Genomic DNA, 26920 nt, shown 5'->3' with positions numbered 1-26920 from the left:
TAGATAAAGGATTTGTACCATTATCACTGAAATTCAAATGGTGGTGTTTATAAGAAATTAAACATGTTTAGAAACTTGGTAACCATGTCTTTATTTTTATTCATTTAGTTGCCACGATTTTAGCTTTCTCTAAAAATAAGGGGAAAAGATAAAGCTTTTAAATAAGACATCAAAAGAATTTACACATCTAGATGTACAATCAGCACCATTTTGTAGAAGGCATCACTACTGCACATTCAATCGTTTCTGTATTCCACTCTCAACTGGAAAAAAATCTATTCATGTAAACAGAAGGCTCCTTGCATCTTCTTTACATCATTTCTTAATCGTCCACCATCAACCAATTGCTTTGTCACCAGAGAAGAGAGTCTGACATCGTACCTCGCGACAATGCAACTACCTGTTCATTCCATTTCCCTGGGGGAGGCGTCTCCTTCCTTGCCAGAGACAGTCCATCTGGGATGACAGATGGAGAAAGGACGGTGACACCAGCATGGCCATCGAGCATTTATTCCAGGACTACCAGCGACTCTCCATGATATCAGGCCATTCTGAGCCCTCTGGGACAGTCCCGATGACCAGAATACGTTTCTCATTCTTCCATAATCTATGCTACTGGAGTCTCATGAAATTCGACCTATGCCCTGTCTATTCTAGATGCTGATTAAGCCACTGGAGGAGGACTGTCCACTTTCTGTAAGGCTAGCTCTGGGGGGCCTTAGGAACCCTGTCTTTGTACCGAGCTGCACCCCCCGCTGGCTTTGATAATGAAGTCTCCCTGGCATCACCCAGGAAACAGCTGGGAAACACAGAAAATCTGAGGCCATTGCAAACATGGGTGCTCTCTCTTCATTGTCTGCCTCCGAAGGTTTCCTGTATGAAGGTCAAGGCGAAGGACAGCCAACCACGGAATGACGCTAACGTGACTGCAAACGCTGGGAACCGAAGCGATGATTTTAGCACACATCTTTCTACAGCAGTGATGGCGAACCTTTTGAGCTCGGCGTGCCGGCATTTTGAAAAACCCTAACTTCACTCTGGTGCCGTGTCACATATGGAAATTTTTTGATCTCTGCAACCATAGTAAAACAAAGGCTTCTAGTTTTGATATTTATTTTATACATTTAGACGCCATTTAACAAAGAAAAATCAACCCCAAAAATGAGTTCGCGTGTCAGAGGTTCGCCATCACTGTTCCAGGCTGTGATTTCAGTGAGGGAAGTACAGCTGTAAACAAAAGATGCGAGCTCTGTCCTCCATGAGAAAGTCAAAGCAAGGATGGCCTGGAGAAGGCAGCGAACACCGCTTCCAATTTCCCCTGCAGGGGGTGGGGGGTGGGGGTGATGGCTTGGAGAGGGGAGGTGGGGCCCTGTAATCCCACCCTCTACCTCAAGGGGGCGCCATCGTATCAAGTACTCTTTCAGTCTGTCCTGGTAAAACTAAAGGATGGTAGCTTTACCATCTTCTAAGAATAAAGGTTTTCATCCTCTTAAGGGGACGCGAGGGCCTATGTCAAGTAACTGCTCGGAGCTTCAAAGTATCCGGATTCCCGTAAAAGGGCCGAATACCTGCTTTCAAGGGGAGAAAATAGAAGAAAAAAAAGCGAGAGGGGTGTGGATGGAGAGTGGCTGCATTCGTTTGTTCAGTGAATGGCCCCAGAGTGCCCACCCGGTGCCAAGCTTGCCCTAAGCCCCAGGGACACCGTGATGAGCCCAGGGGGCCATCGCTGCTCTCAGCTGGCATCGTATCCGTCTATAGACTCTAGCGCGTGACAGACAACGGGCAGTGCTTAAACATAGTGTAGCAACGGCGTCGATATTTACTGAACGCTGGCGTGTGCCAAGAACTACTTAAGCGTTCCCTATACGTTGCACGGTTTACACTGCGCGGTGCTATTACGAGCAGGCGCTATTAATTTCCCCGTCTTGCAGAGGAGGCCGGGTGGGTTGGATGAGATTAAGTGATTCTTGGTGGAGGCAAGAGTTGAAGTCGGGCCTTGGACAATAAAACCCACACCACTGAAGCACGAGGCTGAGACAGAGAGAGACGGGGGGCAGGGATAGACAGAGATGGGGGTGGAGGGACCAAGGCAACTTCACGGGGTAGGATCCGTGAAGGCCTCTCTGCAGAGGTGACATCTGAGTGGAGACCTCAACGGGGAGAACCAACCAGCCTGAGAAAGAGCTGAGGGCAGAGCGTTCCCATCAGAGCACAGCAAGGACTGCCCTGTGCAGGGGACCAGCCGGGCTGCCAAAACCGGGAGAGCAGGGTGGGTCCTGGGGGGGTTGGGGGCTCAGGCAATGGGCTGGGGTGTGGTCCTCGTGTCATGGGCACCTCTGAGGGGTGTGAGCAGTGTGATAGGATGTGACTGACATTTAAAAAAATGACTCAAGATGAGTCCTAACCGGTGTGGCTCAATGGATAGAGCGTCGGCCTGCGGACTCAAGGGTCCCGGGTTTGATTCTGGTCAAGGGCATGTACCTGGGTTGCGGGCATATCCCCAGTGGGAGATGTGCAGGAGGCAGCTGATCGATGTTTCTCTCTCATCGATGTTTCTAACTCTATCTCTCTCCCTTTCTCTCTGTAAAAAATCAATAAAATATATTTTAAAAAATGACTTAAGATGAGTCCTAACCGGTGTGGCTCAATGGATAGAGCGTTGGCCTGTGGACTCAAGGGTCCCAGGTTCGATTCCGGTCAAGGGCATGTACCTTGGTTGCGGGCATATCCCCAGTAGGGGGTGTGCAGGAGGCAGCTGATCGATGCTTCTCTCTCATCGATGTTTCTAACTCTCTATCCCTCTCCCTTCCTCTCTCTAAAAAATCAATAAAATATATTTTAAAAAAAATAAATAAATAAGAAGTGACTCAAGATGAGTCCTAACCGGCGTGGCTCAGTGGCTAGATTGTCGGCCCCTCGGACCGAAGGGTCTCAGGTTGGATTTTGGTCAAGGGCATGTACCTTGATTGATCAATGTTTCTATCTCTCTCACCCAGCGGTTCTCAACCTGTGGGTCGCGACCCCTTTGGCGGTCGAACGACCCTTCCACAGGGGTCGCCTAAGACCATCCTGCGTATCAGATATTTACATGACGATTCATCACAGTAGCCACATGACAGTGATGAAGTCGCAGCGAGAATAATGTTATGGTGGGGTCACCACATGAGGAACTGTATTTAAAGGGCCAGAAGGTTGAGAACCACTGCGTCTAACCCTCTCCCTTCCTCTCTCTAAAATCAATGCACATATACTTTTTAAAAATCACTCAAGCTAACATGAGGCAAATGGATTGTAAAAAAAAGGGTGAGCAGCACAATTTAAAAAAATAATAATACCCAGAAAAGAGCAGAACACAGCCGCTCTCTTGCTGATGGTGGTTGAAACGCATTCTGTTTTGCTCCAAATTAATGCACCTGGTTCCTGTTATGATCTAAACGGAATGCAAGCCGATATGACTCACGTGGTGATTTTGAAAGTTGGGCACAGAACCTCCCAGGCGACGGCAAATCTGAAAACAGCTCTGGGTCTGCTGGACGGTGACCCCAATACCTAATCTACACCGGAGGTGACGGCGGCGCCAAGGGAAGCAGGCGGTAGAGTGGGGAAAAAAACCCTGATTTCATTTACTTATTTTTAATATATATTTTTATTGATGTCAGAGTGGAAGGGAGAGGGAGAGATAGAAACAGCAATGATGAGAGAGAATCATCGACCAGCTGCCTCCTGCACGCCCCCCACTGGGGATCGAGCCCGCAACCGGGAATCAAACCCCAACCTCCTGGTTCGTAGGTTGATGCTCAACCCCTGAGCCACGCCGGCCGGGTGGAAAGGCTGATTTTAAATAAAAGACGTGGCTAACGTGTGGGTATGTCCCTCTTCTCCAAGTTTCCATCTCTTGTGTCTTCACCCCTCCTGTCTCCCACAAGAAAAGCTGGTTTGCAGAATCTTGGTTCCCTGCCCTCCCCACCTCCACCCTGCACTCCTGTCCTGAGCTCTGCCATCAAGCGGACTTAATCAAATAAAAGCCTGTTTCCTGGCTGACAGAGGGCCTCCGAGGGCTCTTCTTTTTGGAAGATAATGACACTCTGAATAATAGCCTGAAAATAAGAATAAGTTAATGATTATCTCGCACTTGCTGGAGGTCAGGCACTGTTTATAAATTAGCCAGTTAACCCTCCATAGAGGCTACTGTCTGTCTTACAGATGGGGGGAGAGAGGCACTGAGTGTTTATACAACTTTTAAAAAATATATTTGTATTGATTTCAGAGAGGAAGGAAGAGGGAGAGAGAGAAACATCAGTGAGGAGGGAGAAGCATGGATCGGCTGCCTCCAGCACGCCCCCTACTGGGGATTGAGCCGGCAACCCAGGCATGTGCCCTTGACCGGGAATGGAACCGTGACCTCCTGGTTCCTAGGTTGACCCTCTGGCTAACGTGTGTAATTCCCTCCTCTCAAAGTCTGGGCTGGGCTGAGGATACAAGTTGTCAAGGACACAGCTAATCAGCAGTGGAGTTGAAATCTGAACCCAGTTAGAGAAATATTCAGACTGAATCAAGGGTAGATCCTAAAAGGAAGGCAACCTTGGGAGCAGTTTCATACATCTTCCTGCTGAAATAAGGCGCCTAAGGACACTCCGGACGTACAAGGAGAGAGGATTAAAATAGCCTAATTGATGCAGAAAGAAAAAGGGCTGGGGTGAGCCAGAACTTTGCAAACATATTGAAGGACCTGTTTCCTTGACCTCTAAAAAGCTGACCTTTAATGTCTAAGCCTTAAACTTGACCTGATTATTGTATCCCTTCCTTCCCTTTGGATCTTCTCCAGAGGTTCCCAGCATGGTTTCCAGATTCCTTAAAGGATGAGAGGGGAAGTGATGGGTGACCAAGCAGCACTTGAGGGCTGTGAATGGGCTTAGAACTCGCCTCCTTAAGATTATCCTATCCTATATCATAAAAGCCCAATATGCAAATTGACCGAATGGTGGAATGACTGGTGGAACGACCAGCCACTATGATGCGCACTGACCACCAGGGGGCAGACGCTCAAGGCAGGAGCTCCCCCCAGGCCAGCCAAGGCATGTACCAGTGGGGGCAGGGGGGGGCCCAACTGCCCCGCTGGTCACCCCACAGGTTGGCCCTCATTGCCAGCCAGGCCTAGGGACCCTCTAAAATCAATACAAGGAATAAGTGGGCCAAATTTTCCCACCAACCCAAGAAAAACATGCAACGGGTAAAAGCCAGAGTTCCCGCAGACGAACAGTGGAGGAATCATTCTCAAATCAGTAAGCAGATGCCTGGTCCTAGTGAGGTAAGTAAAGGCATCGGCCCTCGCTGAGCCAGGTTCCTGAGAAATAAAAATTTTAACGTCCTTTTTTTTCCCCCCAGAGTTCATGGCTGTGAACAGTGAAGGAAACACTCAACGTAAAGCCTTTTGGAAACATAACGCATCATGCAAATGGAGGTGCAGGGGGCCGATGATCAGCTCCTTTGTCAGGACTGATTATAAAACGGTCACTTCAGAATCCAAAGGACATGTGACTGCATGGAGGGACCTGGACAGCGTCAGGCGGAGCGAAATAAGCCAGTCAGAGAAAGATAAGTGTCGCATGATCTCACTCAGGTGGAAGCTAATGAACAAAATGAACCGATGAACAAAATAGAACCAGAGACACAGGCGCACGGAACAGACTGACTTATTTCAGGGGGAAGGAGGGGGGTGGAGGACAGACCATAGAATGGGGAAGGCCTGGGAAGGGCGGGTGCAGGGTGGAGGGGGTCACTGGGGAAAAACATACACACCAACCAAGGGGACATCTGTAATACGTTCAACAATTAGGGGAAAAAAAGGGAATCAATAAATAGAAAGTGAAGAATTAGAAAAACCAAAAAACACAAATAAAAGAACATGTGATTTTAAGAAATTGGTATTTGGCTTTATAACCTTAGCAATAACTTCACTTCTTTTTTTTTTTTTTTTTTTTAATATATTTTATTGAGTTTTTACAGAGAGGAAAGGAGTGAGATAGAGAGTTAGAAACATCGATGAGAGAGAAACATCGACCAGCTGCCTCCTGCACACTCCCCACTGGGGATGTGCCCGCAACCAAGGTACATGCCCTTGACCGGAATCGAACCTGGGACCCTTCAGTCCGCAGGCCGACGCTCTATCCACTGAGCCAAACCGGTTTCGGCATTCACTTCTTTTTTTAAAAAAAATATATTTTATTGATTTTTTTTTTTTTTTTACAGAGAGAAAGGGAGAGGGATAGAGAGTTAGAAACATCGATGAGAGAGAAACATCGATCCGCTGCCTCCTGCACACCCCCCACTGGGGATGTGCCCGCAACCGAGGTACATGCCCTTGGCGGGAATCGAACCCGGGACCCTTCAGTCCGCAGGCCGACGCTCTATCCACTGAGCCAAACCGGTCAGGGCAATAACTTCACTTCTTACGTTCTGAACAGCAGTTTCCATTCAGAACCTCTCGGTAATGCACACCTTCCTCTAAGCGTTGGTTAGCCACAATATACTAAGAAGTGAAAGTGGATGCAGTTTTTCAACTGTAGGATGTGACTTCAATTAAATGTGCTTATTTGTTCATTAATTTATTCAAGGCTAAAATAGTGTCCTGGTGATTCCAATTCCCACAAGTCACTCTTGGCAGATGCTAGCGACCAGGTATTGCATCCGGTGGTTTGAACTGAGAATTGAGAGAGTCAGTTGGGCCGAGAAATCCTACATTCTCCTGCAACCTAAGCAGAGACACTGTTGTCCAGCTGGTAAAATACATTTAAAACAGAAATACGGCCAGGCCGGCGTGGCTCAGTGGTTGAGCATCGACCTGGGAACCAGGAGGTCATGGTTCGATTCCCGCTCAGGGCACGTGCCCGGGTTGCGGGCTCCATCCCCAGTGTGGGGCGTGCAGCAGGCAGCCGATCCGTGATTCTCTCTCATCATGGATGTTTCCAGTTCTCTCTCCCTCTCACTCCCTCCCTGAAATCAATAAGAATGTCTATTTTAAAACAGAAGTATGTTTGGGAAGGCTTTGCAAGCTCCAGGCATCAGCGGGAGGTACCATACTGGAACTTGACAAATAGCACAGCGACCTGTGGGTACCCTGTGTTACCACCGTCACTTTTATTACAACAGCTGGGAGCGGGCCAAAGCTTTACCGAGAAACCAGAGAGCAACAGCAGGGGACTCCGCAGGCTCAGAAAAACATTTGTTGGCCTGACCAGAAGCTTCTGTAACGAGAACCCAACACCTCACACTTAACACAAAAGCACAGCCCAGGCCGTCACAGAATGCACAGCCTGCCAGAATTTGTCCTGTGACAATGACGGAAATACAGTGGCATAGCGCATTCGGTATACTTAACAGCCGGAGAAACAGTGCCATCAGCCTGGCTGGTGTGGCTCAGTGGTGGAGCATCGACCTATGAACCAAGAGGTCACGGTTCGAATCCCGGTCAGGGCACAGGCCCGGGTTGCGGGCTCCATCCCCAGTGTGGGGCGTGCAGGAGGCAGCCGATCCATGATTCTCTCGCATCATTGATGTTTCTGTCTCTCCCTCCCTCTCCCTTCCTCTCTGAAATCAATAAAAATGTATTTTTTAAAAATAGTGAGAAAAACTAAGCCTCAGTCAATGGGCTTACCACAATTCTCACAGCCTGGAGGGAAAGGGGAGCTAGAACTCTGGCCCTCTGGGCCCCTTTGTAATAACTCTTTCTAGCAGACCGTGTGATGGAAAAATACTAAGAGCCTTTCTTTAAAGCTTGGGTATCGGCCTTTACCCTCTTCAGAAGAAAATCTATTTTTCTTTAACAGCCTCAACGGACACTATTCCATGGAAAGAGCTGCCACGGGGTTTGGTATAACTTTCCAAAAACCACAAATTCCGTGTTAGAAACATGAGCCCCATCCTGAGAAGGGTCGGTTCTTTTCTCCATCACAGGAGCAGTAAAATGCGAGCACGTGTTCACGCAGCCACGCGGCTGCCCCACATAAAAGGAGACATTGCACTGACCGTAGTCCGTGTTTTCCGGCTCCCAGCAGTTGGACGGCCAGAAGTAGGGTGTCTGAGGGATGAAAAGAAGTGGGACCCAGGTTAGACACGGAAGTAATGACCAGAGTTACTGGTTTATGAGCGGCGTTTATCGTTAGCAGTCCTCTAGATTCTAGAATAGTCCAGTGAAGATCTGTTTATAAACCAGAGAGGCGATGGGAGGTTTTTCTTCTACATTTCCTTTGCTGAGCAATGATTCAGCCCCCAAAATATCCCACATTTGCTGCCATCTTATGTCAACCGACATAGAACGTTTGCATCCACAAAGACTGACAGCAGAGGATGACTTGGGATAAAATGCGTTTAAATATCACAGATTGTTTTCTATGACTCATGTATCTCAACATGGCCATCGGCAGATCCCAAGTTCCACCCTGAGTCCCACTCTCTCCCTGCGGTCTGGCCATCATTGGCCTGGGTTTTATTAATTATATGCTACAGCTCTTAACTTTATCCAACCGGATGAAAACCACTCCCCCCCTCACTTTAAAAAACATTTCTTAATACAGACATGTCTTCTTCTAAACTGCACCCACCAGAGATCATGTTTTTAACTTATAATATCTTAGTTGATTGATATGATTAACAACAGACAGAAGTCTGATTCTGTGAAATTCTAGAAACAAACTGATAAAACTACAAAGACAACGTCTGATCAGAAGGACCCTTTGTCATGGTCAACACTATATTTTCTAAAAGGGCTTTTCTAGCTCTGCTAGCTAGACATGCTTGGCTTCAGACCATGAGGAAAATCAATGACCACCTGTCTATCAAATTCTGTTTTCTCAGGTGATGGTGACCCCAGGACCCAACAGAACAGTGATTGCGGACATCAGCCTTGTGGTCTTATTTATTGGTCAACTAGAGGCATGGTGCACAGATTTGTGCACCGGTGGGGTCCCCTGGCCTGGCCTGTGGGGATCAGGCCAAAACCAGCTCTCCGTCATCCTCCAAAGGGTCCCAGATTGCGAGAGGGCACAAGCCAGGCCGAGGGACCCCACGGGTGCACGGCCGGGCCCGGGGAGGGACCGTGGGAGGGCTCCAGGGCATGTCTGGCTCATCTCACCCAGTCTTTATCCGCTGGACCCCAGCAGCAAGCTAAACTACCAGTAGGAGCGTCTGCCACCTGGTGGTCAGTGTGCGTCACAGCGACTGGTTGAAGGGTAGAACACTTAAGCATATTAGGCTTTTATGATATAGGATTACATTAACTACCCATGTGTAACCAGCACATGTGTGCCATCTCTGATTGCCTCTCTGATAATTCTACCTTCTAGGATAGGCATCTCCAGGAGGGGAGTGTTGGGGAGAATGGTGTGTTTTGGGGGAGAGCATCCCAAGCTGTTCAGGACTCCCCGGGATTTTCTGATTTCCTCTCCGCTCCTTGGCAATTGCTGCGGTATTATAGAGAACGCTACCGATAAAGAGTTTTTTGTACACATGAGAACAAAGGGGCCGCGGAAATTTCGGGGGAACAGGTTGAACCATGAGACATAGAGGACAGGAAGGCTTTACACGGGCCCCGTCTCATCGGAATCCCACTTGACTCTGCAGGGGATGCATTTTGAGGATTGAATTTCTTAGAAATGCAACTGGGTAAAGACTCTGGGGACACCGTTGGGGAACAAAGTGATGAAAATCTTGCTTTCATGTGGGTTTTGAGTCACTTCTCTTAGAGTTCATTATTCCCTTCGGATTGTTTATTTTGGGAGGTGTGTGTGTGTGTGTGTGTGTGTGTGTGTACGCACGCAATATCTATTCAACTTTTAAAGTACCTATTTTAGCTAGATTGGCCAGATTATATTCTTTTATTTTTTGCAAACCACAAGGTCTTCTTGCTGCATTCTTCCAATTTTTCTTTATTCTTTTATCATTAGAAACTTCCTGAATATAAAAATGAAAGAATGAAACTATTCTATTCTCTAATATTATGTGGAAATGTCATAAAAGCAGCCTTCTTCACTAATATTGTAAGATTTTTTCCTAGGAAATTTTTTTTATTTATAGTAAAAGGCAATTTAATAACTAGCAAACACTTGTAGTTTGCTAGAATTTAAAAAATATGTTTTTACAGTCTGCTTAGACGTTAGGACATTTTTATGTGTGAGTGTTGGCTTCTTTAGCTATGATAAAAGCGATGCAAAACTGTCCAGCCATTTCTCAATAATCTTTGGCACATTTTTAATGTAGTGAAAGTCATAAAAGAGACCGGGAAAATCATGTCAGACCTCAATTCCAATTAGCAACGAGATGAAAATTAGACAACTGCAAGTTTACATTAATACAAAATGACATGATTAAAAATGTACTAAAAATTGAGACAGATTTACATATTGTTGCATGCCAATGAAATGAAGGGTTCTGTTTGCCTCAAACTCATGCCCTGAAGCTTTTTTTCAGATTTGTAATGATGGCTAGAATCTCAATCATTCCGTGGAACAATTGTAAACATGATATTACAAGTTTTCCATTTTAATTCATGATTTTTAAAATCCTTCCACGGAGCTGAGTTTCAGTTCAATGTAATACAGAGCCTTCTGCTTCCTGGAGCCGTCCCCTGACATGGAAGTGAACACCTGGACCGCAATGTCTTGGTAGATACCATAGTAGGGATTCAGTTTTTCCTGGCTTTTCTGTCGTTTTTGTCTTTTAAAATCTGGGTTTTAAGATTCGATGATTATTAGATTTACAAATACTTAGATCCTATTTCAAATGTGGATGGCCATTAAAATTGTTACCATTTAATATTCAATACTAAAGGCCCGGTGCACGAATTCGTGCATGGGTGGCGTCCGGCCGGCCCTGCCCCCAATCCGGGTGGGGGTGGGGTCGATTGGGGGAGGGGTCGCAGGTGGTTGGTGGGCTGGACCCACAACCTGGTCAAACTCCTGGTCGAGGGCACCCATATGTAGAGGGATTGAATAATTAGCTAGGTTATACTCTGGAACTACAACCATTCCATGAAAGTTTGCTTGGACTGGAGATGATTCTGGATCACAGGTGGGGGCCAGAGTATCCTAAATTTGGAAGCTAAAGTGTAACTCACGGATAAAGAACTCTCCTATCTTCCTGAATCCCATCACGTTCCTCTCTGGGTATCTCTCAAGCCTTCGATATAAAATATAACTTTCGTCACCACAGAATTTAGCTTTCACCAATCATCTAAACTAAGCACAAGCCATCTCTCTTCGTTTAATATTCTTATGTCTTAAATTTAACAGGCTGTTACTAACTAGCCTAAGTTAAGTAAGTTATAATTTTTAAATTTCCTGTCGAAACAATTAACGAACAAAATAAGATGTCTGCTTTACTGTGAAAGAATATCTTCCTTAAACTTACTTGAAACCGGTAAAAGGTGCCATCATCCTTGAGGGTGAGGACGTGATCTGAGATCGGGAAGAAGTAGCCGTGGGCAGCCATCAACGTTCCCAAATGGAGGGCCTCCACTGTTGCACGGAAACAAACAAAAAGGCGTGAAAACCTTTTAAAATGACTGATGTACAGAAGTAGGGCTCTGTCATGTTTCCTTTTGTTGTTGTTGTTGTTGTTAATCCTCACCCGCGGTCATTTTCCACCGATTTTCAGAGAGTGGAAGGGTGAGGGGGAGACAGAGAGAGAAACATCGATGTGAGAGAGACACTTCGTCATGTTTCCTTTGAGCACATTCTCGCACCCAAAAAGCCTCGCTTTGTACTTTTTTGTCTTCGTTCAGCTCTTTCCTAGGAGGAACGAAGACAGCTCTGGTTGCTGGCAGTGACTGTGCAGGGGCGAACCCCACCCCGTGATGACAAGAACGCAACACAAAGGTATGGAATACTGAAACGCAGAGAGATTTCCGAAATCACAGAATCTGACTCCTTCATTTTATAGATGGGGCGTGTTCTGCTATAGGTTCATGTGGATCCACACACCCACAAACAATTCTATTTGCATGTATATAGCACTTCACACTTTTATTTCTTTTTTTGTTTGTTTTAAATATATTTTTACTGATTTCAGAGAGGAAGGGAGAGGGAGAGAGAGAAACATCAATGATGAGAGAGAACCATTGACCAGCTGCCTCCTGCACGCCCCCTGCTGGGGATTAAGCCCGCAACTGGGGCATGTGCCCTGATCAGGAATCGAACTGTGACCTCCTGGTTCCTAGGTTGATGCTCAACCACTGAGCCACACCAGCTGGGCAGCACTTTAAGCTTTTAAAAGTGTTCCCACTTGCATCCCCGCCTGGCTTATATCATAAATATCAAATACTATCAGTGATCATTCTAATGCAGGGGTGGGCAAACTTTTTGACTCGAGGGCCACAATGGGTTCTTAAACTGGACCGGAGGGCCGGAACAAAAGCATGGATGGAGTGTTTGTGTGAACTAATATAAATTCAAAGTAAACATCATTACATAAAAGGGTACGGTCTTTTTTTTTTTTTTTTTTTTTTTAGTTTTATTCATTTCAAACGGGCCGGATCGGGCCCGCGGGCCGTAGTTTGCCCACGACTGTATCTACTGGATCACTAACGATGATTTTAGCAGGAAATGTTAAACTGCTTATGCTGCACTAAGTGAGCCTCCAGTCCTGTGAGTGTTCAAACTGCTCTCGCCTTTACTAATACGGTATTTTACTTACACAGTATTCTAGACATGGACGAGGACGAGGCTTATTTGACAGTGAAAACATTGTATTTTCCAACAGGCTGGAAAACAGAACATAATACTGTAACTGTCATCCTCGGTCTACAGCAGCCAACAACTGCTTCCAACAGAGGATTAATCCAATTTGATTAGGAGAGCTGTCGCTGTATTTGTGCAGGGATGACGTAAGTTTGCTAACGTGACGTCTGGGCAATATGAAACTGTGCAGAATAAATTTTTTATTCTAACAAGTGCATATGTATACAGAAAACACAAGAGTGAGATTCCTTTATGTTTGTGTATATTTATATGCAATTCATTTATGGATTTATTTATGTTTCTTCGACAAGTAGCTAATAAGGTTCTTTAGCTCAAGGATTCTCACAGTAGTTCCAGCAATGTGAAATCAAGAAAAATATTTTTTTTTTAAAAAAAAAGCAAGTGAGGTTAATGGATTAAAAAGTCTTTCAGGTTTTCAATGGTTTATTCCTGTTTATGGTACTGCCTCAGTGACCAAAAATTTATTCGGCTGCCACTGCACATCTGCTGGCAAATTAGGCATATGTATCAAATTTGGGGGCGCCGTGGAGAGCTGGAAAGCAATGAATAATACTGAGGGTGCACGTTTATAAAAATGCAAGGCCAGGTGAATGTACCTACTGTGGAAGGACGAGACATTCTCCTTCCGTCGCACGCCTGGCTGAGTCGAAATAGCTCAGAAGAGCGAGGCAGGGTGTGGTGTGATCCAAACCTCCACCATCTTTGTCTTATCCAGCGGTTCTCAACCTTCTGGCCCTTTCAATACAGCTCCTCATGTTGTGACCCAACCATAAAATTATTTTCGTTGCGACTTCATCACTGTCATGTTGCTCCTGTTATGAATCGTCATGTAAATATCTGATATGCAGGATGGTCTGAGGCGACCCCCGTGAAAGGGTTGTTCGACCGCCCAAGGGGTCGCGACCCACAGGTTGAGAACCGCTGGTCTTATCTCCTACTATTCGGCATCAGACACCTGTGATTCCCAAAATGCTGACCTACTCAGTTTGCCTGAACTTTCAGAAAATAAGTGTCTGCACCTGCTACTTTTCTAAGCTGGAAGCCAGCGCCCTGCCCTTGAAGCCTGTTCAACAAGAGGGTATCGGCAGGGTGTCCGGATGCCTGTTAATGGCTGGAAAATGTTTGGAGCTCTCCCAGAAAGAAAAGAGCATCACCGACAGGTGTTATTTCACTTAATATGCTATTATTTTAGGCCTCGAGATACATTTCCAGCCGATGAATTTATCTTTCTCTGAGACTCTGGCTATGCCCTGGCTGTGCTTGGCTGCGTTTCCAGGGTGAGCTTATTTCAACCAATATATCACGGTTTGTCTCTAACAGGAGCTTCTATTTGCTCATAAACTCTTTTTTTCCCCCCCAGAATAAAAGCAACCTTCTTAGGCTGTTGCAGAACACTGAGAGCACTTCCCTGCAGCTGATTGGCATCCATCGTGGCCTTTACTTAGAGAAAAACGAATGACCTGGAACCTATGAGTGGGTAACCCTGGGACGTTTCATCTTCTCTTCGACAGCGAAGCCCCTTCTGTGCCATGAGGGTCATGGGAAACTAGGAAGGATTTTTCCCAGAGCAAAGCCCCTCTATTTTCTTTCTTTCTTTAAAAAAAATATTTTTATTGATTTCAGAGAGGAAGGGAGAGGGAGAGAGAAAGAGACAGAAACATCAGTGATAAGAGAGAATCATGGATCGGCTGCCTCCTGCGCGCCCCACGCTGGAGATCGAGCCTGCAACCCGGCCACGTGCTGTGACGGGGAATCAAACCGTGACCTTCTGGTTCCTAGGTCGATGCTCAACCACTGAGCCACACCAGCCCGGATCCTCTCTTATTTTTAAATATTTTCAGAGAATTTACAGGGTTCAAATTAGACCCGGCCTTCTAATAATGGTTTAATCTCTCTTTAGGAACAGTTCCAAATGGTATGATTGGTTTCACCCACGCCACCATGAGAGGAACTTTCAGAATGTCACCTATGTTCTTAGCCCCATTTCATGAGAACCATGCTGCCAGACGGATTCATTTTCTATACGCAAAGTCTCTTCTATCTTCAGAACAATCATCAGTGCATCTTGCTTTTCTTAAAAATCTAGCACAGAACTCTTCACTCAGGAGGGTAAATTAGCTCATTAAAAAGTAAAACAACCAGACAAACAATAATTAATTTTGCAGCCTGTCATACGTATGACTAAAGGATAGTGTGCCCCCCAGACATGACGGATTGTCTTTTTATGTACCTTCAAATGGAGCTCTAAAGCATCCGTAAACCGCCAAACAAGCAAATAAAATCAGTTTTATACTCATGATAGCTATAATGATATCTCATGGATAAATTATAAGCAATAATTGTCTCTTACTCGCTTATTGTATCTGTATATTTTCCCTGCTTCTCATACTGTCACTGAAGTACACTTTCGATCTTAACTTACAAAAAAAATATGCTTTTGAATCATCTTCATTCTTTGAGCAATAATATTCCTTGAAAATCAATCTCCTGGTTATCAGTGATTGTGCCTGTTTAGTTTGGTTTCGGTTGTGTGTGTGTGTGTGTGTGTGTGTGTATGGATGTGTGTGTGCTGGGGTCCTCCGTCTAGTGCTATATTTCATTTTTTTAAATATATTTTTATTAATTTCAGAGAGGAAAGGAGAGGGAGAAATAGAAACATCAACGATGACAGAGAATCACTGATTGGCTGCCTCCTGCATGCCCCCTACTGGGGACTGAGCCCACAACTCAGGCATGTGCCCCTGGCTGGATTCAAACCTGGGACCCTTCAGTCAGCAGGCCACCGCTCTACCCACTGAGCCAAACCGGCTACGCTGGTGCCACAGTTTATAATAAAGTCAGGCATGCTACTAAACTGAGACCACAGTGTGATCTTGGTACGACTGTGGCTTCCTTTCCCAATCATTATCACCTCTTTTCACCTCGTAATAATATGATGCTGGCAAGGGCCACTTCATCCTGACTTAATTGTTTTAATTCCACTTAACCTGCTAGGATAAGTACAGTATTTTCAAAGCGGGGATGCATAGAGGCGTTTAGAATGAGAGCTACACTTTATGATAACATAGCTTTTATAAAGTCAGCTCAAAATGAAGAAAAATAAAATGTCTGCATCTCCATGTGCTGTTACTTCCAGAGCGTTCTAAGGTGGAATAAGAGGCAGGAGCAAAGCCAAGCAGAATTCTGATCTAATCAAGGGGAAGATGGGTTGAGTAGTTAGTGTATTTCCATCTTTCTCTGCCACGACAATCTCAGTCACTATAATTCCAATTTGTTGTTTGTTTTCTCAGCATCTTTTGTAAACAAATACATCTTATTTTCATTTCAGCGATGTGACCTGTTGGCCACCTGTGAAGGCTCTTACAAGATACTATTTAAAAGGCATTAAGGATTCCTCACATACGTAGGAATTTGTCCCAGGCGATGCAGAGCTGTCCCCATGCCCTGGAAATCAGATCAGAACTGCAGAGTAGACACTCTGTCCACCACAGGGAAGGGATCCGCGATTTAAATAAGAGCATTAAAAAGAATCATGTGGGCATGATGGAAACTAACAACATTCTCAGACCTCATGCGACAACGGAGCTAAGGCCATTATAAATTAATGAGATTTACTTTTATGCGTTTTACGAAGAGAAATCTCATTACCTCCTGATCATTTGCTATAAATTCCATGTTCAATAGTACATGACCGTGGTCGGCAAACTGCGGCTCTTTGGGCCCTTGAGTGTGGCTCTTCCTAAGCCTTAGGAGTACCCTAATTCAGTTAATAACAATGTACCTACCTGTATAGTTTCAGTTTAAAAAATTTGGCTCTCAAAAGAAATTTCAATCGTCGTACTGTTGATATTTGGCTCTGTTGACTAGAGAGTTTGCCGACCACTGGTACATGAACAGGTACACAATCCCTCCATTCCAACAATCTCCACGCCACCCAAGTCAAGTTTTATAAAATGGAATGTCAAATACGTAAAAAATGGTCAACATAGACCAAATACATTTTAGACGGATATATGTTGACTACCATTAAATTTGCATAAATGCTACCATCATAGTTAAGTGTAATTATAACTTTTTCAGGTTTGTTTGCTTGTCAGAGTAGAAACATATTTCTTAAAAATCACAAAAATAATCAACGGGAAAATGATTTATTTACCTGGATCTTCTATAGTTAAGTTCTTTATTAACCACTGAACAATGTCTGACCCTAGAAAAAGAAAAAAGAAAAACACAAATATATGTAAACATTTGTCTATATATAAATTCATTTCAAGAATTCTTCACTTTTGGCACTCATACTAGTATACAGGAGAGATGACGTAGAATCTGCAGGAAATGTTAGGTTGGAGGTAAATTTTGAAATATGAACAAGGCAGATATTTAGTTGCTGAAGGGGCATGTGTCAGAGTTCAAACGTGGAGAGCAGTCCATAAAAACCACCCACTGCACGCTTTCTGTACACTGCGCACTGGGAATAACAGGAACATGGAGCTGGTAAGTGTGCATACTGCAGGCCTTGACTTCTAGGCTAAAGAATGTGGGTTATTTTTCTATAAATCAGTCAGAGAAAGAGACATATTGTTTCTGAACAGATGACCTTGTCAAAGCAAGTTCAAGGAATTTGACTGGCCGTGCATGGGGAGAGCCTCAGTCAGACCAGATAGAAAGAAAGCAGGATGTCAACATTCCTACGGGCTGCGGTCCAGGGTGGAAAGAATAAGGCCCTGGACCAGTTCAGTGTGCAAGTGAATTAACACTAAGTCTGAGACCTGCTTCAGGCCTTTGGTGAGTTGGAGAATTAACTAAATGAGGACTCGAGGTTTCCCAGGCCAGTGGCGCTGTGAATCGAATGAATGGTGAAAAAATGAGCAGAGCCTGGCCGGCGTGGCTCAGCGGTTGAGCATCGACCTAGGAACCAGGAGGTCACGGTTCGATTCCCGGTCAGGACACATGCCCAGATTGTGGGCTCGATCCCCAGTGTGGGGCGTGCAGGAGGCAGCCGATCCATGATTCTCTCTCATCACTGACGTTTCTGCCTCTCTCTCCCTCTCCCTTCCTCTCTGAAATCAATAAAAATATATTTTTAGAAAAAGAGAACATGCGCAGAAATGGGAATTAAAGTAAGAGGAATGATGTGCCTGGGATTTTCATTCCTATTAAATTTGGTTTTCTCATTTCCACACAAAATGCCAAAAATATGAATGGAAATAGTTGAGCATCCATGATGGGCTGCATCAGGGCGGCGTGAATGAAATTTCGTGTGAACTGAAATCCCATGTCAGCCTCTCCTGGAGCCTGCCCACCTGAAATCTGACAAGTGAGTTACATACATTAACCAGGGCTGAGTAATTCTAGCTGCAAAGGAGCTCAAAACGAATTTCAAAATTAGCTTGGTGATCCAACTTGGCCATAATATCCTCAAAGTTTCGAGTGCACTCATACGCACCATCGAATTCGACAGGCATGCATTTTAAAAATAACTTCAAGTGTTGAGAGTTCTTCTTTTTCCATTGTTCCTTTCACAGCTGCCCTTGATTTAAATGCATTTTGATATTTTTAGTGATTTCAGACAGGGAGGGAGAGGAGGGGAGAGATAGAAACATCAATGACGAGAGAGGATCATGGATCGGCTGCCTCCTGCACGCCCCACGCTGAGGATCAAGCCCACAACCCCGGCCTGTGCCCTGGCCTGGAATCAAACCCAGGACCCTTCAGTCCAAAGGCCGGTACTCTATCCACTGAGCCAAACTGGCGAGGGCTGAGTGGGATATTTTTAAAATATATATATTTTTATTGATTTCAGAGAGGAAGGGAAAGGGAGAGAGAGAGAGAAACATCAATGATGAGAGAGAATCACTGATCGGCTGCCTCCTGCACACCCCCTACTGGGGATGGAGCCCACAACCCGGGCATGTGCCCTTGACCAGAATCGAACCGGGCCAGGGCTAAATGCATCTTGAGAAGTTGGATTTACTTAGCTCCTCAGGAAGCTCTGAGGAAAGGAAGGAAAACCACAGGGATTGCCAAGTGTTGTGTGCAAAATAGCCTAAGATGTTCCGCTGAAGAAAGAGAAGGGGAACTAGGTTTACACACATGTATGAGGTGACCCTGATGAAGGTAGACTTCTCGGTACCCCAACCTTATGCACGATCCAGGCACCTCGCTCCATGTCCTCATTTGCACATCTATTTGGGGAGCCCATGTGAGCAGCCCCCGGAAGGTGTCCACGCTTTTGAAGAAAGCCGACCGTTCCAAACAGGACTACTTTTTTTGTCATGGTGCGAAAAGGGATTTAAAAATGCTTTTAGGGCCGAGACCGGTTTGGCTCAGTGGATAGAGCGTCGGCCTGCGGACTGAGGGGTCCCAGGTTCGATTCCGGTCGGGGGCATGTGCCTGGGTTGCGGGCACGTCCCCAGTGGGAGATGTGCAGGAGGCGGCTGATCGATGTCTCTCTCTCATCGATGTTTCTGGCTCTCTGTCCCTCTCCCTTCCTCTCTGTAAAAAATCAATAAAATATATTTTAAAAAAAAAATGCTTTTAGGGAAAGTTTTTTTTTTAAGTTTTCTCTTTTCTTTTTTTTTTCTTTTTTTGCTGAGAAACAAGTCTGTCCGTCTGGGCTCTCACGGATCAAGATGCCGAGGCCATAGACATGTCTGTGCGGATTTTGGGGGTCGGATCTTTATGACGCTGAGATAATGCCAGCAGGTGCAATCGCTGTGATAGAATTGCTTTTGTACAAAAAGAACAAAAAGAAATGACCAAACTATTTCCTACAGTGGCGACGCCATTTTACATTCCCCCCAGCAAATGCCTGAGAGACTCAGGTTCCCGGCGGTGAATGATACTGAACATGTTTTCATATGCTAATCTGATGTGCGTCTATGCTCTTTGGTGAATAACTTATGATTGTTTTCTAATTGGACTTTATTTTTTAAATGAATTTATTGGGGTGACATTGGTTAATAAAATAACAGAGGTTTCCACCCTAGCCGGTGTGGCTCAGTGAATAGATGTTGGCCTGCGGACCGAAGGGTCCCAGGTTTGATTCCGGTCAAGGGCACGTACCTGGGCTGCAGGCTCCTCCCCAGCCCGGGCCCTGGTCTGCGCACAAGCAGGAGTCAACCCATCGATGTGTTTCTCTCACATCGATGTTTCTCTCTGTCTCTCCCTCTCTCTCCCTCCACTCTCTCTAAAATCAACGGAAAAATATCCTTGGGTGAGGATTAAAAAAAAAAAATTACATAGGTCTCAGGTATACAATCCTGTAATACATCAACCGTCTACTGTATTGCGTGTTCACCAGCTCAAGTCAAGTCTCCCTCCGTCACGATGCTGAGTGGCGATGGTTAATGTTAAAAAGCTGCAGGGGAACCTGAAAGGAACCTTCCTCTGCATTTCGCAGCTCAGATGGACGGCGGCCTCCTCCCTGCTCATGGGAAAATGCAGCCCCAGAGACAAGCTGCTTCCCACTGGGGCAGAGCCAAAGGAAATGACCTTGTCCATGGGTCTCAGAAGCTGTCGCCTTAAAATGGAAGCATCGAGACGTCACTTACAGTATGACAGTTCCTCAGCGTCGAGACATAATGGACCTGTCTCTGCTGTGTCGTATTAGTAAAAGGCATGATGGCAGGAGGGGACAATGCAAGGTAATGCCACTTGGGACAGCTGGCATATTCGTGCGACTTTTTGGCCTGATAACGGAAGTCCTACTCTCGAGAAAATTCCAAGGAGGGGACAGAAAGAGAACCTCCTTGCAGGCCACCTCCCTGGTGTCGGGACATGAACCTGGGAAATGGCGGCGATGGCCGGCTCTAGATAAAAGACTGTCAAACGCTGTTTCTACAAAAGTCTTTGCTGCCAGATGCCAGATTCACACCACCAAGCCTGCGTTTTCTTCTTCTCTGCTTTGCGAAATAATTGCTCTTTTCTTCCACACTCTTACATTTCCAATGGTTATTGAGCTGTAGGTCTTAAAATGCAAAGTCTAGACCACACGATAGCACCAAATATAGAAAGCCAAAATTATCTCCGTCAGCGCATGCGCTCTCTGTCTACATCCACCCCTCAATCTATGAAACCCGAGACTGTCCAACCATCAGATAGCGTTGTCTAGATAGAATCCGAATGTACTTATGATGTTAGCCTTGAATGCAATGCTATCTAAATATCAAATTTTAAACATCAACGGTCCATAGCACTCTATCGATTTTAAATTCATCAGGCTCTTTAATAAATACTCTCTCTATTATTTGCCTATAGGTTTCTACAGAATTAAGTTTTGGTAGGCTGTCTCCAGTCCTTTTGGCTATGGCCCAAATGATGTCACAGGAATAGGCAAGCGAAAATTCCTCGTCCGACCACGTGACTATGCAGTCACTTCCTAAATAGGGAAACTAGTCAATTGATTTGTTTATTCATTAAATCCTTTGAATATTTATGATGTTCCAGGAAGCACTGTGATATTAAGAGGCCACAATCGAGTGAAGGCAGAAAGACATTTCCATAAGTAACTAGAGTAGGAAAGTGTTACGGATGTGGATATGAGTGGGAGAAAGAACGATGGAAATCTTGGGAAGAAAGAAATCGTTCCTGCCTCTGGCGACTGGGAAAGGCGCTTCACTGGCCTTGGAGGGTGAGTAGGTTCTCACTGGAGTGAAAGGTGAGGTTCCCACGTGGAGGGAAGCAGGCTCCATAGCTCCCACAAGGCAAGCTCTGCAATGAAAATGACATGCAATCCAGTCCCATACACGTGTTGCACTGAGCCAACCTATCTGTTTGGACAAAGGGTTCATCTTTTTCTTTTTTTAATATGTTTTTATTGATTTAAAAGAGAGAGGAAATGAGAGGGAGAGAGAGAAACGTCGATGTGAGAGAAAAACTTCTTTCGGTTGCCTCTTGCATGCACCCCGACCAGGGACCAAACCCACAGCCTAAGCGTGTGCCATGACTGGGAAGCAAACCAGCGAGCTTTCGGCTCCCCTCCTGAGCCACACCAGCCAGGGCCAAAGGATGAAGTTTTTAAAATATATTTTTATTGATGTCAGAGAGGAAGGGAGAGAGAGAAAGATTGAAACATCAATGATGAGAGAATCATGGATCGGCTGCCTCCTGCATACCCCCTACTGGGGATCAAGCCCGCAACCCCGGCCATGTGCCCTTGACCGGCATCAAACCCAGGACCCTTCAGTCCACAGGCTGACACTCTATCCACTGAGCCACACCAGCCAGGGCAAGATAGGACACATTCTTAACAAGATCTATCATAAAATGGGCATTACAGTCAAGTGCCACCCAACCATGACCCAGAATGCACTGAGGCAGCCACAGAGAGCTTCAAAGGGTACAGGACTTGATCTGTCCTGTGAAGAAACTGGGGATTAGATCCGCGGAGAGAGGGAGAAAGTAGGAATTAGACCCGCAGAGAGGGAAGAGGACTGTCCCAGGCAAGGGGGCTGACCAACGTGGGCAGGTGGAAATCTGTTGCTTTCCTGGAGGACGAGGTGGAAGAGGTAGCCCTGGCTGGTGTGGCTCAGTGGCTAGAGCGTCGGCCTGCGGACTGAAGGGTCCCGGGTTTGATTCCGGTCAAGAGCATGTGCCAGGGTTGCTGGCTTGATCCCCAGCAGGGGGCGTGGAGGAGGCAGCCGATCCATGATTCTCTCTCATCATTGATGTTTCTCTCTCTCTCTCCCTCTCCCTTCCTCTCTGAAATCAATAAAAGTATATATTTTTTTAAAAGACAGAGAGAGGGGCAGAGGGAGGTCGAAGGGCTAAGATTTCTGGAGGTGGCTCAGTCGGGCTGAGGGGACATAAAAGCAGAAACCAGAGCAGGATGGACTACGAGGCGGCTCCAATCCACGTTTCTCGCCGACACCAAGTGCCCAGGCAGCAAAGAACAGCCACCCAGCCAAACAGCTCGCGCCCAGTCCTTCCCCCTCCGGGCACAGGTGCCGGTGCCCGTGTTCAGTGCAACGTTTCAAAAACCCACGCCCTTATTCCCATTCCTTTCACATAGAGCCCCCTAAGCTGGCTTATTTATTCCTTTAAAAACAAAACCAAAAAAGGCTACGCTGGGGTTTGGAATTGTGCTTGAGGGCCATTTCGGTGGCAAGTCTAACAGGCTGGCAAGGAGTTTGCACAGCCTGCCAGAGCCTGGGGGGCCCCCGGAGCAGGCCAGGCCGGAGCAGCGGTGGGCGCGAAGCGAGAAACGTCCTACTTAAGCCTCCGAGACGAAGGCTGCCGCGTCTGCAGGAGAATCAGCCCCGTGATTATTCAATTACCTCGCATCCCAGGCTCTTACTCACCGCCAGGTTCCCCAGCGCGCGGACCTATTTGCCGCGACGTTGGATAATTCCACCCAAAAAGGGGGATGACGTGCTCCTGGGACAGGGTGTCCCCACCCTCCCCGATGTGACAGCGTCGAGGGGCAGAGAGACCTCCAGCACCAGCTGCGCACGGGCATCGGGTCGGATGGAAACAGCAGCTGCCAGCAAACACGGCCTCGGCCTCATCTCCTTTCATTTCTCCTGGGTTGGGGGGCGGGGGTGGGAGGGGTTCAGCTTGGAAAGGTGATGGCTGTGGCCCGAGGAGAAAGCGAGAGGCACAATGCCCCAGCCTTCTGTTGGGCCGGGTCTGTGACTTTGTCCCGAAGGCCTCCTCAGGCGCCATGTGACACCACACTCAGCTGCCTCGTTTGCCATCTGATCCAACCGGGACGCTGAGCGGAAAGATCATGCTTCTTGGGTTGTCCCTGCCTCCCTGATGTTTGGCAATTTTTTTAAGAGAATGAGCTGGCCCGGCCGGTGTGGCTCAGTGAGTTGAGCGTCCACCTATGAACCAGGAGGTCAGGGTTCGATTCCCGGTCAGGGCACATGCCCGGGTTGTGGGCTCGATCCCCAGTGCGGGGCGTGCAGGAGGCGGCCGATCCATGATTCTCTCCCGTCATTGATGTTTCTCTCTCTCTCTCTCCCTCTCCCTTCCTCTCTGGCATCAATAAGTGTATATTTAAAAAAAGAGAGAGTGAGCCAGTTGTGGTGTTTCACCGGCTCCTCTCTCAGGGCAGTGGTGAGACTGGACTGCCCGTGAGGCTTCCAGGGGTTTCTTTTCTCTTTGACAGCAGCCAGGGTCGGCTGAGTCAGCAGGTGCGTGAGATGCTATCGGTAGGTGACTGTTGCTCCTCTCCCCGTGAGCATTGGAAGACATTTATTTTAAGTTGGCCTAGTTTTCCAAAAGTTATAGATAATGTATTAAAAATGGGCACATGCATGGACACGCACACGCGTGCGCACAGGCACACACACACACACACACACACACACACACACACACAGCTCAGCAGACTCCACACCTTCCATCCTGCTGTGAAAATGCAAATGTAGGGTCTCCTGATCGCCCTCTTTTCCTCGCAGTCCCCATCATCACGTCCTATTGGCTCTGTCAGCAGAATCTCAAAACCTGACTCATTCTTGTCGCTTCTGCACGAATCTCATCTCAGCATCTCTCCCCCGGAACGAACCCTGAGCCTCTTCCTCGGCCTCCTTGCGCCCACTCTTTCTCCTAAAGCCACGGTCCGCATAGCAGCCACTGTCTTCCTTCCTTCCTTCCTTCCTTCCTTCTTTCCTTCCTTCCTTCCTTCCTTCCTTCCTCCCTCCCTCCCTCCCTCCCTTCCTTTCTTTTATTTGTCATCTTCTGTTTTCTTAAAAAATATTTTTCTTGATTTCAGAGAGGATGGGAGAGGGAGAGAGGGACAGAAACGTCAACGATGAGAGAGAATCACGGATAGGCTGCCTCCTGCACGCCCCCTACTGGGGATCGAGCCGACAACAGGGCATGGGCCCTGACCGGGAATCGAACCGTGACCTCCTGGTTCATAGGTTGATGCTCAGCCACTGAGCCACGCCAGCGGGCAGCCAGAGTCTTTCAAAACTGCTCTTTTTTAAAAAAAAAAAAAATCCTCTCCACACAGTAAGTACTAAAGGTGGAAGCTGACATCCGAAGGCTGTGATCAGGGGATGGTGGGCTCAGCTGGGTCAGCCCTAGTCACACCCCCACCCCTTTGACCAGGGAGCACAGGGAGCCCCCACAGCACCCCAAACAAACCACATTGAATGAATTCTCCTTCTAGAAAAGTGGGGGTTCTGATACCTAACGGAAGAGGAAAGAATGTTCCACAGGCAACATCAATGTCTAGTGTCACATGTTCCTGACAAAATTCTCATCAGTTCAAAACGGAGCAAGAAAAAGAAAAAAGATACGTTGACATTTTTTTATGAAGCTAAATACATCTACTTTTTCCAAAGTTTATTTTGCATTGCCTCTTATAAATTTTTTTCGGTAATAAAATGTCCTTCCTTTTAATAAATTAGAGTAATATCAGATTACAGTATTTTCTATGTCTTTCTTTGGCAAAATAAAGTTAGCGACTCTATGACAGTCCCCTAATATATTATTTAATTTTACTTGTTCATTAAATCCAAACCTCTGGGAATTCTTAATCTAGAACACGCATCTCCATAGCGCTTTCTAAGCTGCTGCAATTGAGGTTGCCTGCAAAAAAATTAAAATTAAAAAAAAAAAAGGATGGGGAGTTTATAGTCAGATATGCTCACAAGTGTTGGGTTAAGAAATATTAAAAAAAAAAAGATATTCCTGCGCTGGCCAGGAGGCTCAGTTAGTTGGAGTGTTGCAAGTTTAATCCCAGTCATGGCACACACAGGAATCAACCAATGACTGCATAAATGAGTGGAATAGCAAATCGATGTTTCTCTCTCTCTCTCTCTCTCTCTCTCTCTCTCTCTCTCTCTCTCTCTCTCTCTCCCTCAAAAAAAAACACAAAAAAACTATTCAGAACTTCTCAGAACCTTAAAAATACTAATGCATTTTTTGTGTGAACTCCAAAAAAGAAGATACGGCATATATTATATCCCACAATTATTCAACCAAAGAATTCTCTCATGAAGAATCATAATAACAGATCTGTCCTGGGAACCGTTCATCTAGAGCAGTGGTTCTCAACCTTCTGTCCTTTAAATACAGTTCCTCATGTTGTGACCCAACCATACAATTATTTTCGTTGCTACGTCATCACTGTCATGTTGCTACTGTTATGAATTGTCATGTAAATATCTGACATGCAGGATGGTCTTAGGCGACCCCTGTGAAAGGGCCGTTCGACCGCCAGAGGGGTCGCGACCCACAGGTTGAGAACCGCTGATCTAGAGACTCATCAAGCTTGCCCCTTTACCTGATGTTTGCTGATAAGGATAAACGCACCATCACACTTTTCACGGATCGAGAAAACCAAAGACCGCAAATGGAAGAGAGATGTAAACTCGAATACTGTGTCAGGTCGCCCTCGGTTACCATTTCGGCACCTTCAACCTATTCTTTTCTTCGGTTAGCCGGCACACGTGTGAAAAATGATCCCGACGCACACGCTTGTATTTCCCCAAAGGACTTTAAAATGTCAACCCATTGTGTGAGTTTGAAAAGCATCTTGAGATCTGTATTGGAGCCATGTGACTGTTGCCAGAGGAACTATCCAGTATCACGGGCAGGGATGGGCAGAAAAAAAATCTCTCTTCAGGTACCAAGCGCTGAAGAAAGCAGAAGGCGGGGAGACGTGCGAAGGGACAGGCTGTGACAAAGCTATTGCCCCTGTGCCTGTAAATTACAGCTCACAGGGTCCCTTGGATGACAGTCAGGAGACAGTCACTAGCTCCCCTCAATACACAACATCAACAACAACACACAATAAACAGCTTTAAAAATACCAACACTATACTCCCTGCTGTCAAAGTGTGCCAGTTACGTAACAGAACACAAGTCGTTTTGTAATTAGCACTTGTTTGTAACATCATGCCCCGAGTGGCAAAATGAGTTCTGGGTTGTTTTTTTATTCAGGTAGAATCTATTGAGGCCATATGGAGAAGCGAGGAAGCCAGTAGAGTAATGTTAAATAGACCGAACAAGGGGCAATATAATTACAACTAGCACAATGAGGGATCAATTCACAACCATCTATGTTATTGATCGAAAATGATTCAGAGAGCATGGAGCAGTGCTCATGTAGGAGGTGAGGGGCACCCATCCTATTCCCTTCTTTTAACCTCCAGTTTTTCTTGAGCTTAGTATTAATAGACTAGAGGCCCGGTGCACGAATTCGTGGCCTG

The 26920-nt window shown here is 46.1% G+C and overlaps 1 protein-coding gene across 7 annotated transcripts in view; it reads right to left on the bottom strand.

Annotated features, from left to right (window-relative positions):
- RGS7 (regulator of G protein signaling 7) overlaps positions 1 to 26920 on the bottom strand; it is a 128635-nt gene that overhangs the window by 26300 nt on the left and 75415 nt on the right. For 5 of the 7 annotated variants that reach the window (XM_036355097.1, XM_036355101.1, XM_036355100.1 and 2 more), the window contains exons 4-6: positions 16909 to 16959; positions 11404 to 11510; positions 8026 to 8077 (exon numbers count right to left, since the gene is read on the bottom strand). In XM_036355097.1, coding sequence (XP_036210990.1) covers positions 8026 to 8077; positions 11404 to 11510; positions 16909 to 16959 — 210 coding nt within the window. Of the gene's footprint in view, positions 1 to 8025; positions 8078 to 11403; positions 11511 to 16908; positions 16962 to 26920 lie in introns of those variants that run through there. The other 2 variants (XM_036355102.1, XM_036355103.1) reach the window with 1 other exon arrangement.

The sequence above is a fragment of the Myotis myotis genome, unplaced genomic scaffold, assembly GCF_014108235.1.
Source record: "Myotis myotis isolate mMyoMyo1 unplaced genomic scaffold, mMyoMyo1.p scaffold_m19_p_21, whole genome shotgun sequence".
Classification (NCBI taxonomy): domain Eukaryota; kingdom Metazoa; phylum Chordata; class Mammalia; order Chiroptera; family Vespertilionidae; genus Myotis; species Myotis myotis.
The sequence above is the reverse complement of the archived record's forward strand: the minus strand, read 5'-3'. Positions and strand labels throughout refer to the sequence as shown.